Genomic DNA, 15750 nt, shown 5'->3' with positions numbered 1-15750 from the left:
TTTTCAAGAGTTAGACGTGAAACTAACTGTTTACCTTTAAAATTGATAATGACATTAGAAACAAATGAAATCCACTTCAAAAAATCACAAATTATTCATTGAAAAATATTTCTGTTTAAAAATCGCTTGTAGCACCGAGGCATGTTGGCTCCAGCTGCAGAATCAGCAAAAAATGTATATTGAGACGTATTAATTTTAAGTAAGGTAAATATTTTGTTTTATTAGATAGAATCATGATATTTATAATATTTTTTATTGTATTTGCATCATATCCAGCATAATATCACAATTTGTATACTGGGACAAAGTCACCGCAAGTTTAACCTAAAAATGACCTTCTTGTAACTAGTAACATAACCCCAACCAGTTCAATAAAAAAGCAAAAATAAAATGTACTCGATATCATAAGTCTTTTAGAAATAAGTTTTCTAATACATAGTTTACGAAGAGTAACATATTGTTTCATTTGATACTATATTAGTTTATTGTAGTTCAGTAATTATATGAATTATATTCTAGTTTAAACACTTGAAATATAGGTAACTGAAACTTTAAAATAATAAGATGGTCGTTTTAATGCTTTGAAGATTTATCATGAGCTTTCAAAGTTGACTAATATAAATAATATTGCTCAAAATGAATAAATTAGTGGAATCATTTATGTAGATTATACCCTAAGACTACATTAAAATTGGGAAAAATATTACAATGAATTTTTATGCTTATACATTAACCTGGTACTGCTTATTGCTACAGAACAATACTTCATTTTTATGCTATGAAAAGTGTCAAAAATAATACATCTTTAAAAAGAAATACTTAATAAAGTAAATTCTCGCAGTGCCAATTTCAACTCCAGAAGCACATATGAAGATACAACACTTGAACAGGTTTTGATACATGAATCTTTTACCTCCTGTTAACTTGAACTCTGTGTCAGTGAAGAAACAGGAGCACCAAAAATCATGATACATAACACACCAAAAACAGAAATATTTTCCGTCCTTGGCAACGCTTAAAAGAAGAAATATACTCACAGAGAGCGCTGAGTTGAGAATAAAAGCGGGGTAGTTGGAGAGTTGTGAGATCCTAGTTGGTCCAAAAGTTTCATAGTCTTCACATTTCAGTCATCAAGCGTGACTGAAATCATCAGAGTTTTCCTGAAACGAAAGAGGACGTCCCCAGGTATTCCCACACTCATCATTTTTCCTGTTCTCATCTCAGATTTATTTGATTCCATTAACAAACTTTATTTTTCATTTTAAACTTTTTATTTTGACTACGGTAGTAAATTAAAAAAATTAGCATTCTTATTCATTCAATTTTAGCAATATTACGTTGAGTTTGTTTACGTATTTTGCTAGAGCTGCTTAAAAGTTAAGGCTGTGCAAAGGCTAAAAATAAATTTTCTACTCGTGATATTTTTCAAAGTTTTTCGGTTTGTATATCATTAAGCTATCAAAATGAAAAAGTTTTCTCAGGAAAACATTTTTTTCCGATCATTACTTTTTGAGATATGAGCTCCTAAAGTTTTAATTTTTGGGACAGAACATTTTAAATTCGGTAAGAGACAAATCCATGAGATTTAGAGGATAGATTCTTCATGGTATTGTTGATCTAGTAAAGCAAAAGTTTTCTAAAAATATCAATTTTTGAAAAAGTTATTCTATTTACCAAAAATAACCAGAAATAACTCAACTAAAAGTTATTTTTAGTAAATTGAATAACTTTTTCAAAAATTGATATTTTCAGAAAATTTTTGTTTTACTAGATCAACATCAACAATACCATGAAGAATCTATTCTCTTAATTTCATGGATTTGTCTCTTACCAAATTTGAAATGTTTTGTCTCAAAAATAAAAACTTAAGGCGCTCATATCTCAAAAAGTAATGATCGGAAAAAAAATGTTTTCCTGAGAAAACTTTTTCATTTTGATAGCTTGATGATATACAAATCGAAAAACTTTGAAAAATATCATGAGTAGAAAGTTTATTTTTAGCATTTGCACAGCCTTAATTTATAACGAATAATTTCTAGTAGGTACCCTTCATCGTATTAATTGTGTTAACTGAGGGTACAAGTAATTCTTTGAGAATATAGTGTTCTGGAATTCACACATGTTCGTGAATGGTATGAAGAAGGACCAGAGTTGAGAAACTACAGTGGAGTGTTCGCTGCTTCTTATCGTGACAGAGACGTGATAAAGTGATAATAGACTCTTGTACTTGTAGCTATACACATTATTCTTGGTGACAGTAGTTATTCTTATACTAGTCCAGTCACTATATACATTGGTGCATGCAATTTATTTTGTAGGTCTGGTTTTCTAATATATTATTTGGATACATAAGAGAAGTCCAGAACCAATTTCTTCATTCAAAATTTCCTTGTGCTAGATACAAAGTGGCCCAAAAACCTCGTATTTTTGGCCCATTTTCCAGTTTTCACCTATTTCTGCCAAATCTCATAATCGGACAGAACAATTTGCCCTTGCCTTTTTTTAGATTATAAAATCTGAGCATCGCAGTGTCAAAAGTTATGTGTTTGAAATTTTGATCCTTGAGGAGTCCTTAAGCGCGCCTCTCCACTAGGAAATACTGAAATGAAGTGCATCTAACGGGTGATTCTCATAGAACGTAATCTCATGATCTTATGTCATTGTGTGAAATATCAATGTGAGGACAGTGTAGTTGGTGATGATGGTTGAAGCTGAAAATTAAGTGTTTTTCACAATACAAGGGGCATTGTTGTCAGGTGTACCTGGAAATCAATATGAGATAGAGCGGTCTACCTGATCTCAGATTGTAGAGCACAAAAATACGCCCAGAGAGATTTTGAATTATACATCTAAATTATTGTAGCAATCGGAAGATATTGTAGATCAAAAACTAAAATTCATCAAAATTGACTTTTTCTTCAAATTTCACTCATTTTTGAAAAATTATAACTCAGTACTCATTGGAGATACATAGTTCCGAATGATCTAATTTTATTCATAAATTTATCATCTGAAAAAAGGCAAGAGCAAATTTTTCTGTCCGATTACGAGATTTGGCAGAAATAGTTGAAAACTGGAAAATGAGCCGAAAATACGAGGTTTTTGGGCCACTCTGTATCTAGCACAAGGAAATTGGTTCTGGACTTCTTTTATGTACCCAAATAATAAAGTAAAAAATCAGAACTACAATATAAATTGCAAGCACACCCCCTTTTTTATATCTATATTGGCTGGACTATATAGTTATTTATATTAGTTAACGTACGCTTGTGATAATTCTGTCTAATTAATCAGTTATCAGTTTATAGTTGTTTCTAGTTTACCTTCGTGTGTTATAACTAATACATCTAATCAGTATAAATCACCTCAAGTGTTTTATTAGTGTAGAAACTTGCAACAATACGAATAGATATGTTTTATATATATTTTATGTCTTTGACAGAATCAATGCTGCTGTTTCCAATTCTTAACTCGACCTCTCTTGACGTTCTGAATGGGATTTCTTTGGTCTTGCAATAATATTTAAGCTCAACATATTTGCAGCTAACCCAGTTATCCAATTTCTGAAGTGCTTCTTGGCATTGTAGATCCATACCGTATTAGATTGACTGTCATTTTTTAGTAGAATACTGACGTCATCTGCATACAAAACACAGTGAGCTGGCTCTAGGTGAGAGGGTAAATCATTCATAAATAATAAAAAAGTAAATGACCTAACACGGTACCCTGAGGTACTCAACTTCTAGTTTTCAACCATTTAGATTCATATATTCTTGGGTGAGATTCAATAGCAACCCTCTGATATCTATCTTCAAAATATGACTTGAAACATTAATTATTATTGATTATGAGCACCGAACCCTGAAAACAATAGAATTTAAGCTTTTCCAATAAAATTTCCTTATTCACAAGGTCGAAAGCCTTTGATAAATCACTGCTGTGACGCCACAAATCTTTGATCTATTATCAAAAGAAGTCAGGACCTCATTCATTAGAGAAAATACTGCATCATTTATAGAAAAACCTGGCCTGAATCCATATTGCTTGGGAGACAGCAGACCAACCCCGTTCAAATACTTTCTCAATCGACTAAATACTACAAACTCGAATATTTTTGAAAATACTAGGGAATTTGATACAGGACGCTAATTTTCTGGTAGGACTTTTTATCTCCTTTCTTATAAATAGGAACAATTTTTCAGAGCTTTATAGCTTAGAAGGCAGATACCCAGTCTGCATTGAACTATTGAAAATGTATATACCAATGGCTTTAAAATTGAAAAGGCTGACTGTTTAACCAAGTAATTTGATATATTATAACAGTCATAGGACTTTTTGGTTTTTAAAGACTTTATTATTTCCTGGAGTTCTTCAATAAAAGCTTAATGGATTGAAAAAATCCAGTTTTAATCCACTATTTTGATTGAATATTCAATTCAATTAATTATTTTTAATTGATTCGATTAATTATTATATTTCTAAATTGTATTAAATTCAATTAATTATTTTTAATTGTTTCGATTAATTATATTTCTACATTGTTAAAACGATCTGGCATCGTTACAAAGCTATACGTACAAGGATAGTGCTATCTGCTTTTTCGAATGACATACAAGGATAATCAAATCCTGTTATCCTTTGATAACATCAAATACTGCAATGCAATACAATTATTGTAACGTGGACTTCACTATATAGGTCCAGTATGGAGTGGATAGAATATTATAATATTTCTTGAGGATGATTTTCAATATCATCAATAATAATGAGGCTATTATATTGTCCTGATTTTCTTTTTACCAACTCCTGCTTCAAGTGATAATAAAAAACAACTATATGTACGAATAATAGTATATGGTATCGTACTTTGTTTCACCTGTTGCTAATTTATAGAAAAAAACTGTACCTATTTTTCTCTTTAATATTGTGAATTGGATAAGATAGTAAAAAATTGTATTTTCCAAAGAGAAAAATTTATTCATTGAAAGTAATTGGATCTGTTATATTTTTAACTTTTGAGAGTAAAGGTACTATTCTCGCCTTATATAAATCCTGATGTACGGTAGACCATCAATAAAAAATCAGCTGACTACTAAGTACCAGTAATCAATAATTTTGTAAGAATATCTATAAATCTATCTGTCTGAAATAAGAGCATAATTTTAATACCATTCTATCTTTACGTACTCTAATAAAAAAGAAGTATTTTTCCAAGTACCTTTTTCAGGTACATACCGGTACTTTTCTAACACTTATTCCTTTTTTAATGCTCATAGTATTAGAATGTACTCCTTTACTCCACATTCTTCGGGATTTTGAGCACTGACCACAGAGCAGTGCTTCTTTAGTGCCAAAAATCTCTGTACACATAGCCTACACACTACACGACACCGTAGTCTAAGCAGTGCCTACATTCATCAATGTGATGTCTTATCTTGTTTGTTATATTTAATATAAATAGTGCATAATATGCACTATATTTATATTCTTATAGGTTGATCATATAATTTGCATGTAAAAAATCTAAATTAGTTATTATGATACCCTAACCTATATATAGTTAAGATAGTACATAACATTTGAATGACTCCATGTGGAACGTTTTTCATGTGAAAGGAAGCTATATAGTAGATTACTTTCGACTATTATATCATAAGTACCCAATTCGCTAATTTACAGCATATCAACTTTTTTCTCATTTCTATTTATTTGTGATGTTAGGTGCAATGTAATTCATTTTTAGATTTTGGCGGGATCGTTGGGTTGTATTTCGACAAGTCTACATCGACCGAATTATATCGATCGAAACAGCTGATTTCGACTCTCGACATCATCAGCACTTGAGTGATATTACTGATAATTCAGGAACTACTTTGCTAAAACTATATTACATTCGCGGAAGATTGTCTGGAAATGTGATAAGGCCGTGTGTATTGCTGTATCTATCTTGTGGAATGAGAGGAAGATCAGTGCAATACTACGTTTGGTAACAAATCTTATTTACATGTGCATTTTCAACACTAATGTTTTGAATTAAAACAATCTTGATTTTGTGTAAAAGTGACAATCAACATCTGTAACTAGATGTAGCTATGACGTCTATGCTTCCCTTTTCACATCCAATTGTCAAACGTCTTTTAGGGTGGAAAAAGAGTGATGGTGAGGACAAGTGGAGTGAAAAAGCTGTAAAAAGTTTAGTGAAAAAACTTAAAAAAGCAAACGGATTAGAAGAACTTGAAAAAGCTATCACTTCACAAGATCCCAATACGAGGTGCATCACCATACCAAGGTGAGAAGTAGTCTGGTTGCATCAGTAACATCATAAAATTGAATAAAAACAATACTACTTGGCCTATCACCTAATATGACTCATTTTGTGATAATGCATGTTGCTGGCAAATTTACATAGATTTAATTGATGCAGTAAGTCATTATTGATGCCGTCGACAAACTTTTACCTTGAACTTCATCCCTAGCCATCCTTAGACCTATGGCCTTCTTCCTATTCATTGTCAAGTTCCATTGATTTTTATCAAAAAGGATGGTTTTATCACTTGAACTAAGTGAATTCTTTAATGCTTTTGTCACATCTATCAAGTTTCTAATTATAATTCAATCACTATAACTATTATCTGTAACTCATGCGTTATGTTTCAAGTGTGCCTAAAATAACCTTATTGTTGATCACATAACAATGAAACACTCCAGTTCGGTTTTGAATGATTAATTTTGGAATTTATAATAAACATTTGTTTCGTTTGTAAAATAGTTAAAAAATATTAACTATTAACTGTAATAGACTTGACGATTCACTTAAATTAGAGGCTTTTAATTTGATAGTTCATCTGGCCACTTGTGATTGTTTGTTGTCAACTCCAAACAGCTGACCTCGCATGCTATTTTATAATTTACACTCAAAATAACTATCAGAAATCATATATTTAGAATCTTATTTCAAATTTTGATAACTTTATCCCTAGAATATACTTTCTTTCTCTAACCAACGTGAAATTTACAAATTTTTCAGGTTAGTATTTCCGTGGTGTAGTGATATTAGGTTGGATTTATATTCAGCTGTACGGTCCTGTGTGTATCGACTAACACAATGGAAAAATTAAGTTAGTTTGTTCAATTCTTTAGAAACAAGCATTAAACGTGAATATAAAAGCAGTTTGAATTGTCCTGCAATTGTTCTTCAACGGTAGTATAATATAAAACATCTGGTACAGTAGTATAACTACTTTTGTGTTCTATGTATTATTTAAATCGCTTGATTTTGAGCTCAGAACAAAATATTCGAAAAGAGGCGCCAATTATAAACATCTTAATAATGTGCCAAAACCAAAGCAGCGACAAACATAGCAAATTGAAAACTCACATTGGCTATTTAGACTAGTTTTCATTGCCAATTCATCAATATGAATTTATTCAATTCAATTCACGAAGCTATGTTGTATTATAACTTATCTCGCTCAGCTCTTAGTACTGTTCCAAGTAACTTTATTTATTATCCTGTCCAATTTGTTAATAAACAATCGTTATCGCATTGTCAAATCAATTCAAGTGTTCATCAGCAATTTATTGGTGCCAAAACTTGATATTTTTATAAACTTCGCTACAGAAGTCCAGCGTCAAATTGAATCATGAAATCAGTCTAATTAGTTGACAAATTAGTTTCAGTTCATCTGCGCCAGATGTTCGATCATGCGTATTAGAAATCATTTTTCTGTAGATCATATTTTTGGGCCTGGCTTGTGTCACATGACAGGTGATCAAAATCAGTTAGTGACTGTATTCCGCTGAAACCCTCTGCCTAGTTTTTAGGTTTTGGGCGAATATTTTGTTTTGGGAAATGGTAAAAAATACTCATTATAATTCTTTTACTCATTAAATTTATTAATACATGGGTAGCAGTGGTTTTACGTACTGGGTTTTGTGTATTTTAGAATGAATTGAATGTTTTAAAGACTAAAGACCTTCAAGTGGAAGTGCGTGATTTGGCTTTTGGACTGAAGAACTTGGTCCATAATTATTACTTGATTTGTGGTACGAGGTTTCTTAACGATGACATAGAAGATTTTATTATTTGTGTTGCGTGTATTAGAATTTAAGTATTCATTGTTTTGATTCTGAAATTCCTCTAAAAATCCTAAAGGGCGTATCCTTGTAGTGTCTTTTGTATGCATTGCACTAGAAACCTCTGCATTAATATTTATTATTTCTAACAATTAATCGAATTTACCAGGCTAATAGTTCTTACATATAAAATTTTGAATTTAATAATTATATTATCTCCTTGTATGCTACCCATATAACATAGAAGGGTACAGTAGTATAGGATGAGTTAAATCTAGTTCCATTGTAATTTACTCATTTTTATAAAGCATCTCAATGATTATTATTTTTAAGACTAGGAAACTGAAGTAATTGTAGAAAAAAATTGAAATGTGGTATAATTGCTTCTTTTAGATAATCTTATGATGATCAATAGTTGAATGTCACTGCGGTGTTTTTATGTAAACTTGATACAATACAACGTAGAACTAAGTATATTCAATATCCTCAGATTTGCGCTTTCTACAGAGTGTTCAATTTTAAACAGAACCAAACTCTTAGTTCAGTGTGTAAATAACAATTTATTGACAAACACTCAAATTACGAAACTACAGCAGATCTTGAAAATGTTGTCCATCCATTTCAAGGCACTTATCAACATGTTTCACCTTATTCCTGGCCACTTTTTTCAGCTTTTCTCTGTCTATTCCATGAATAGCAATAGTAATGTTTGTCTTCAATTCCTGTAGGGTATGAGAATTGCTCCAGTAAACAATTTCTTTCAAATAGCCTCAAAGAAAGAGGTCAAGGCTAGACAGATCAGGGGATCAAAGTGGCCACAATTATCCTCACATAAAAAAATATTGTAGCATATTCTTATGACAACGTTCTGCTATTCACAAGGAATAAATTGCCATACCTATTCCAGCTCCAGTTATACCAACAATAGAAACAGTAATCAACCCGTTTTAGATAAATAAATGTTTTTTTCCAAAATAAATACATTTAGTAGAAGCTAACGGGTTCTGTTTTGAATTGAACACTTTGTATTTCATATTAGAAAATGTGCATTTTACAAGTGTTTCAGGTATTATTATAAGCTCTATTAAATCTGGCATTTCCAAAATAAAGGATCCTGCATTCATTTATATTTTCAACATCAATTGAAATCAAACTTTCAAATTATTTTTAATTTTTTATAGGCTTACATTCATTTAATAATACACTATGGGCCGGCTTATGACTTCCGGGTTATCTCTAGTCCAGGATTAATAACAGGTTTTTGTGCTGTAGTCTGAAAATCGGCTTTAAGCTCGGGTATGACTAAGCCCAGGCGTAAAAGGCAATTATCGCAGGGATAAACCCGAGGATTAAAAAGTTGAGCTTATGAGACCAACGACTGATTAACTCGGGTCTAAAAGATAATCTCGGTGGGGTTATGAGCCAAAGTTCGAGCTTGAATGAGATAATATTGGGCAAAAAATGATGTTTTTAGACTCCAACTTAGACCTGCAAGAGGGCAGGTTCAAGTCCGCGATTGAGTCAATAACTCGTTATTGTTACGATTTTAACAAAAAAGGATGTTATATTAGGGATCGTCTTTGAATTCTGAACAATTTCATTACCATCAAAGTCATATTACCTTATTTCACTCATGTCTAACACAATAGTATCAGAAAATTCAAAACAACCAAAATATTTTAATGATATTCATCATATATTTACTAGAGACCCCTGGTTTGAAGAACTCGCTCATGAACTGTTGTATTGATCTCTGAGATCCGCAACTTGTAATTATATAGAGTTGGTGAGAATTATTATGGAAACAGCTAAAGTTCTGGTCATCTGAATTTTGGTTTCTAGATTTGGATTTGGTTTTTTTTTGAAATAAATAGCAATTCATCTCATTTTAAACGACTTGTTATCTTGGAGTAATTAGTTTGAGTAGTTTAGTAGATTAGTTTTAATACAACTGTAAGAAGCTAACACTGCTATGATCATGATTTTGATTCATTGTAATTTATTGTATGATTGTATCATTCCTCAATTCATGCTCCTGCACAAGTGACAGGCTTTCAAGCAGAAAATATGAACTTAGAAAAGTGGAACTCTCAATAAAGTTCAAAGTTCAATAAAGTTCATTGAAGTTTAATTTGGCTCCAATATCAGCCACTTGATTATATTGCAGAAAATAATATACTGTATTAATAGCTGTACATCAACATAGGTTCATGTACGGGTGCTCTCAAACTTTTTTCGGATGCTCTTGTTCATATCCATCAAAAATCATTTTCTTAGATGCATGACATACTAATATCCACAATTTCATGTAGACCTATAGATGCAATTAACATCAAATTAATTCATTATTAAGTCCTTATTATCTAATACTTTTGGAAATCTAATGACAGCCTTTGATACCCTAGTATTGGGTCAATTAGATGCATGACAGACTGATAACATCCACAATTTTATGTATGTATGCAATTAAAATCCAAACAATCAATTCATAGGTTCTTTCATTTTAGAAGACGTTTGCAAAACTAATGACTGCTACTGAGGGTGTGATATTGGATCGTCATATGCAGCTGGCGCCAATTTATGAGTTTAACTATCTTAGATATAGATAATATACATTATCTTCTGCAGATTATTATATTATTTTGGAAAAATAAACTAATTGAGCCATCAATGAAAAATAAGTGCTAGCGAATAATTTGCGCTGTAAGGTATGCAGCTATTCAATATAATCTATAATAATCTATTCATTTCCAATTATCAAAGGAGTCAAGTTTTGGGTGTGTTATTGGGGATTCACACAATAATGTCTATATTAAAATTCCATTAAATAAATGTTTCCTTACTGGGATTTACTGGATCATAGCCTATATTTTCGGGAATTTGGTAAGGGCTCTAAATTTATCATACTTGTGATTATTTAATTTCAAATTCTGTATGTAGATTTAACAGTATGGCTACTATTATTAATTTACTTAATCTGCTTATTCCTTATTACTAATCATTCATGATAAGCTCATCCTACAATATAGCATTGTTTCACAGAAGGTATTTTATTCTCTAAAATGATACAATGAACCTTGTAAACTGTAGGATACTAATTTTAGATCATGTGTGCTTGGTTTCTATCAAATTTTAAATGTATCTAAGAACCCTCTTCTATCAAGATTGGCCTATCATTCCTTGCGAAATTTTTGTACATTTACAGTGTCGAAATCTATACCTACGATCCTTTGTTTCACAGAGAATTATGCTCGTATTTATTATTTACTTATATGAAATGAGAATAATTCTATCAATTCATTATTAATTCCTTTACAGAAGAATAGCCAGAAATTTTTCTTACAATTCTTCAGGAATTGTAAATTAACAGACAAAACACAAGTCTGATCGTGAGTATGATTAAACCACAACTTCAATGTTCAAGTGACACTATCGATGTGTTGTTTATTACCTGAATGAAAACACCTTGTGGATTTCTTCAACCAGAATCTATTAACTGTTACAATCAACTATCAAACTTTTAAAAATCACACATACTTTCATGAAAACCTTCCAATTCGTAATGAATAATGTTTTATTTTAGCATCACTCGTTTCTTCTATCGTCTATCTTCATACTATTCTCAATTTTTTGAACAAATACGTTTCTAATCAGCTGTTTTGAATGTACAAGAATAAAATTGTAGCATGGATGTATTTATTTAAAGCATGTATGTATGTTGATTCATGCATAATTTACCTTTAAACTTTCACATGTATTCCTCTCTTTATTCCTTGATCAGTGATAATATTTGTTTCATGCCATTCATGTTCTTGTACGCTATATCCTAAGTAGGTAGCTCCTGAATATATGTATGTATGTTGAATTTGAAAATATGAGTGTAAATGTGTTAGAGTTATTGCCTTACCGTCAGGTGTTTATATGTCTCAAATCTAAAATTTCTCATGTATGATATAGCTGTAGTTACCCGTTTCCTTTAATTTTATAGAACATTCGCATCAAAAACTGTAAATAACTATTGTACCTTTCTTTATCCGGCACATATGAATATTATTTTTATTAATATTCGATGTTGGCATGATAATATTCAAGTCTGTTATAATATTGTACTCCTGGCTTGAGAATAGATCTGTAATGTTCACAATCTAGTAGCCTGTATTTGCATTTTTCTGTGAATATCAAATGTTTCTCTATTATAGTTAACTATTGACTCACGTATTTCATTTCTCGTTTTGCAAGAGAAGCAATTCGTTTTAAGGATTGGATTTTCAATTTGTACAATATAAATAACATTTCCAACTATTTTAGCAACTCAAATTGAAGCAACTAGCTCACAAATACTAACAAATTAATCAAATCACTGTAAAATGAATTTTCAAGTTTAACTTTATCAGATTCCTATTTTAAGTTTCTATTCCTATTCAGATTCCTATTCTAGGAAAACATCCTATTTTGATTCTAAACACATTTCAATAATTTTTGACCATGTTATTTTATACTAAACCACCTATCCGCACTCCAGTTTAAACCACTTGTGGGTCAAGTTAGGTTAGGTAGTTCAAGTGGTTCAAGCACTATTTACTAAAGCTCTCAGCTTGTGAAATAAACAAATTCAATTCTCACTTTTAAGACTAGTTTCTTGTGCGCTTTCACTAAGAAAAATTATCTTATTTTTATTTATTTCAATCATTTTGATTTTCAGCTAACTTGAGTAAAATGAAGTTTTCAAGTGAATATGAACTTTATTTCAATAGATTGTATAATATTGTTTTATATTTTAAGGTGGTATTCCACATCTGTGGAATAGACAATACAGTATTTGTTTTATTTATTTACTCTAATGTGGAGACGTTTCAGAATATAATATGCAATAGATCATTCATTCCGTGTGTAAATTGTATATTAGGTAGGCTATTTGTTTCCAATTATTTAAAAGTAAAATTAGGTTATGTGTTATATGTGTTTGTGATTATGTGTGATAGTCTTTTTGTGGAAACTAACTGTTTGTCTTGTTTGTAGGAATTTGGAAGGTCGAATCCATAGGAAAGGACTGCCCCACGTAATCTATTGCAGACTGTGGAGGTGGCCTGAGTTACAATCCCACCACGAATTGAGAGCCATTGAGACTTGTGCATACGCGTTTGCACTTAAACGCGACGACGTGTGTGTTAATCCTTACCATTATTCGCGGGTTGAACCACCAGGTACGTCTCAATAATTCTTATTTATTAGCATTTGAATAATTACAATATCTCAGTAATTTCCATCTGTAGGTATTATACGTCTCATTTCTTTATTGTTTGCACCTGCATAAATATTTTCATTCATATAATGTTCCGTATCCACTTAATATCACTTTAAAGCCTGACCGCTCTCTGTGTACACACGCTTACAGGGAAATAAAAAAAATTAAAAGACGATGAATTTCATTAGGATAACTGTCTTATCAGCTGAGAATTCGTTTATAGCGTGATGTTAAAATTTGCATTGACAGAGTACAGTACCAGAATATGACAATTTTCACACTCAAAAAGAACTACATTGAAGTAACACCTTCAAACTTAGCAGGAATTGAAATTGAAATTGAAATTCTTTATTCTCCAAAATTTACAATACAATAAATAGTACAAATGGTAAACAATTTTGGAGGCTTCTCTTATGGGCACATGCCTGTGATAGAGAAGCGAGTTGTGAAAAATCTTATTTTAAACCAACTTAAAGAAAAGTATAAAACCGAATAAAAAGTAAAATAATACAAGTTAATTTCACATGAATAAGTAAACCTAAGTGGAAAATGAAAACTAAAAATTATATACGTATGATAAAAGAAAAATATATTATGGGCAGCATAATGAGATTGATAAGGATGAACGATGGCTAATCATGTAAAAAAAGGCAATAAACTAACAGGCTACTAGACTGTGGTAGAAAAAACTATCCATTCCAACACTCACACGCGCGCGCACACACACACACACAAAAGAATATCTTCATTTGTGCAGAATGTCATGAATAATAATATGACTCAGATTTCAATGAGAGTAAGGTGACACTAGGATTCTTTCCTGTTCTTCAATGTTCAGAGAAGACACCCAATTGTTGACCATCTTTTTATAATGGCTTATTCTCCTGTTGCCAGGTGTTTTCAAGTGCACTGGTAATTTTTGGAAGAGGAAATGCATTTTATAAAATGTGGAAGTGGAAGAGAAAGTTGAAGTGAGTCTAGGGTTACCAATACCTACGTTTGATGCTGTTCGTGTATTATAATTGTGTTGAATATATGGAAATAAAGCTGGATCTTGTTTAAAGATGTACAGGATTAGAGTTCTTATATATAATTGTTGAACGTTGAATACCTTAAATTCTTCAAATAGTGCGTCTGATGGGAATGTTCTTGGCTTGCATAGGGCATTTTTCATTATAAGTTTCTGTACTATAGATAGAGGAGATAAAATAGTTTTAAACGCACCTCCCCATGCTATGATACCGTACTGTAAGATTGATTGGATGTAGGCAAAGTATACTTGTTTAATTATATTCTGTGTGAGTATCCCACTCAAGGAAGAGAACACATAAATAAATTTTCTGAGCTTGTTTCTCGTATAATTTACATGGTTTATCCACTTTAGCCGACTATCAAATATTACACCCAGGTATTTGTATTCCTGCACCCGCTCAATATGCTCACATTGGCATTGCATTGTCCTACTAACATTCGGTGCGCCACAGGTGTGTAACCTCAGCTCTAGACCAATTGGGTCACCATTGGCTCTGATAGAAATAGGGAGGTATTTTGTTTTACTGATATTGATAGTAAGTCGGTTGAAGTCGAACCAATCCTTTACAACACCCAAACCGAGCTCAGCCGAACGGAACACGTCATCCCAGCTCTTCCCCTCAAACAACAAAGCTGTATCGTCTGCATATAGATATAGACGACCATTTTCAATATCCACCCTGCTTAGATTATTCATATAAATTAAAACAGTATTGGGCCCAGAGTGCTTCCCTGAATCACGCCAAAGTGGTTACACCGTGGTACACTCTCCTTATCCAAGATAGAGACAACTTGGTACCTTCCACAGAAATAGTTCTCAAACCACTTCAGGGCAGTACCCCTAATACCAATATATTCCAGTTTTTTCAAAAGCAGTCCTCTGTCAATCGAGTCAAAAGCTTTGGATAAATCTATGAATGAGAGAAGTACTTTTTTGTTATCAGAAATAGAACTATGTATTTGATTAGTGAGAAGAAAGAGGTTGTCATTAAGGTTTTTGTCTTTTCTGAAGCCAAATTGGTTTTCGAACAGTATGCTATTGTTTATTAAATATTTTTCTAACTGAATTCTAACTGCTTTTTCAATAATCTTAGATATGGTACTGACTAAATTTATGGGTCTGAAACTAACGAATTCATTTTTGGGGCCAGCCTTGTATATGGGGATAACTTTTCCTACTTTTAAGGTATCAGGGAATACTCCTTGCAAAAAGCTGCAGTTGATAATATGTAGTAATGGTACTTTCAATGAATCAATATTTTCTTTTATTAGAAGAGCTGGAATTTTATCAATTCCAGGCGCGGATCCTCCCTTAAGGTCACCTGTGATACTAGCTAATTCAGCATCAGTAATTGGCAGCAGTTCAAAGTGTGAGTCCACACTGAAATCTGCATCAT

The 15750-nt window shown here is 31.7% G+C and overlaps 1 protein-coding gene across 1 annotated transcript in view; it reads left to right on the top strand.

Annotated features, from left to right (window-relative positions):
* Window positions 1–5891: 5891 nt before the first annotated feature.
* LOC111051372 (mothers against decapentaplegic homolog 3) overlaps window positions 5892–15750 on the top strand; it is a 40030-nt gene continuing 30171 nt past the window's right edge. Inside the window, exons 1-2 of the mRNA XM_022337880.2 lie at window positions 5892–6289; window positions 13096–13280. Of these exons, the coding sequence (XP_022193572.1) occupies window positions 6093–6289; window positions 13096–13280 (382 nt within the window). The 5' untranslated portion in view covers window positions 5892–6092. The remainder of the gene's footprint in view (window positions 6290–13095; window positions 13281–15750) is intronic.

This window comes from Nilaparvata lugens, chromosome X (assembly GCF_014356525.2).
Source record: "Nilaparvata lugens isolate BPH chromosome X, ASM1435652v1, whole genome shotgun sequence".
Classification (NCBI taxonomy): domain Eukaryota; kingdom Metazoa; phylum Arthropoda; class Insecta; order Hemiptera; family Delphacidae; genus Nilaparvata; species Nilaparvata lugens.
The sequence above is the reverse complement of the archived record's forward strand: the minus strand, read 5'-3'. Positions and strand labels throughout refer to the sequence as shown.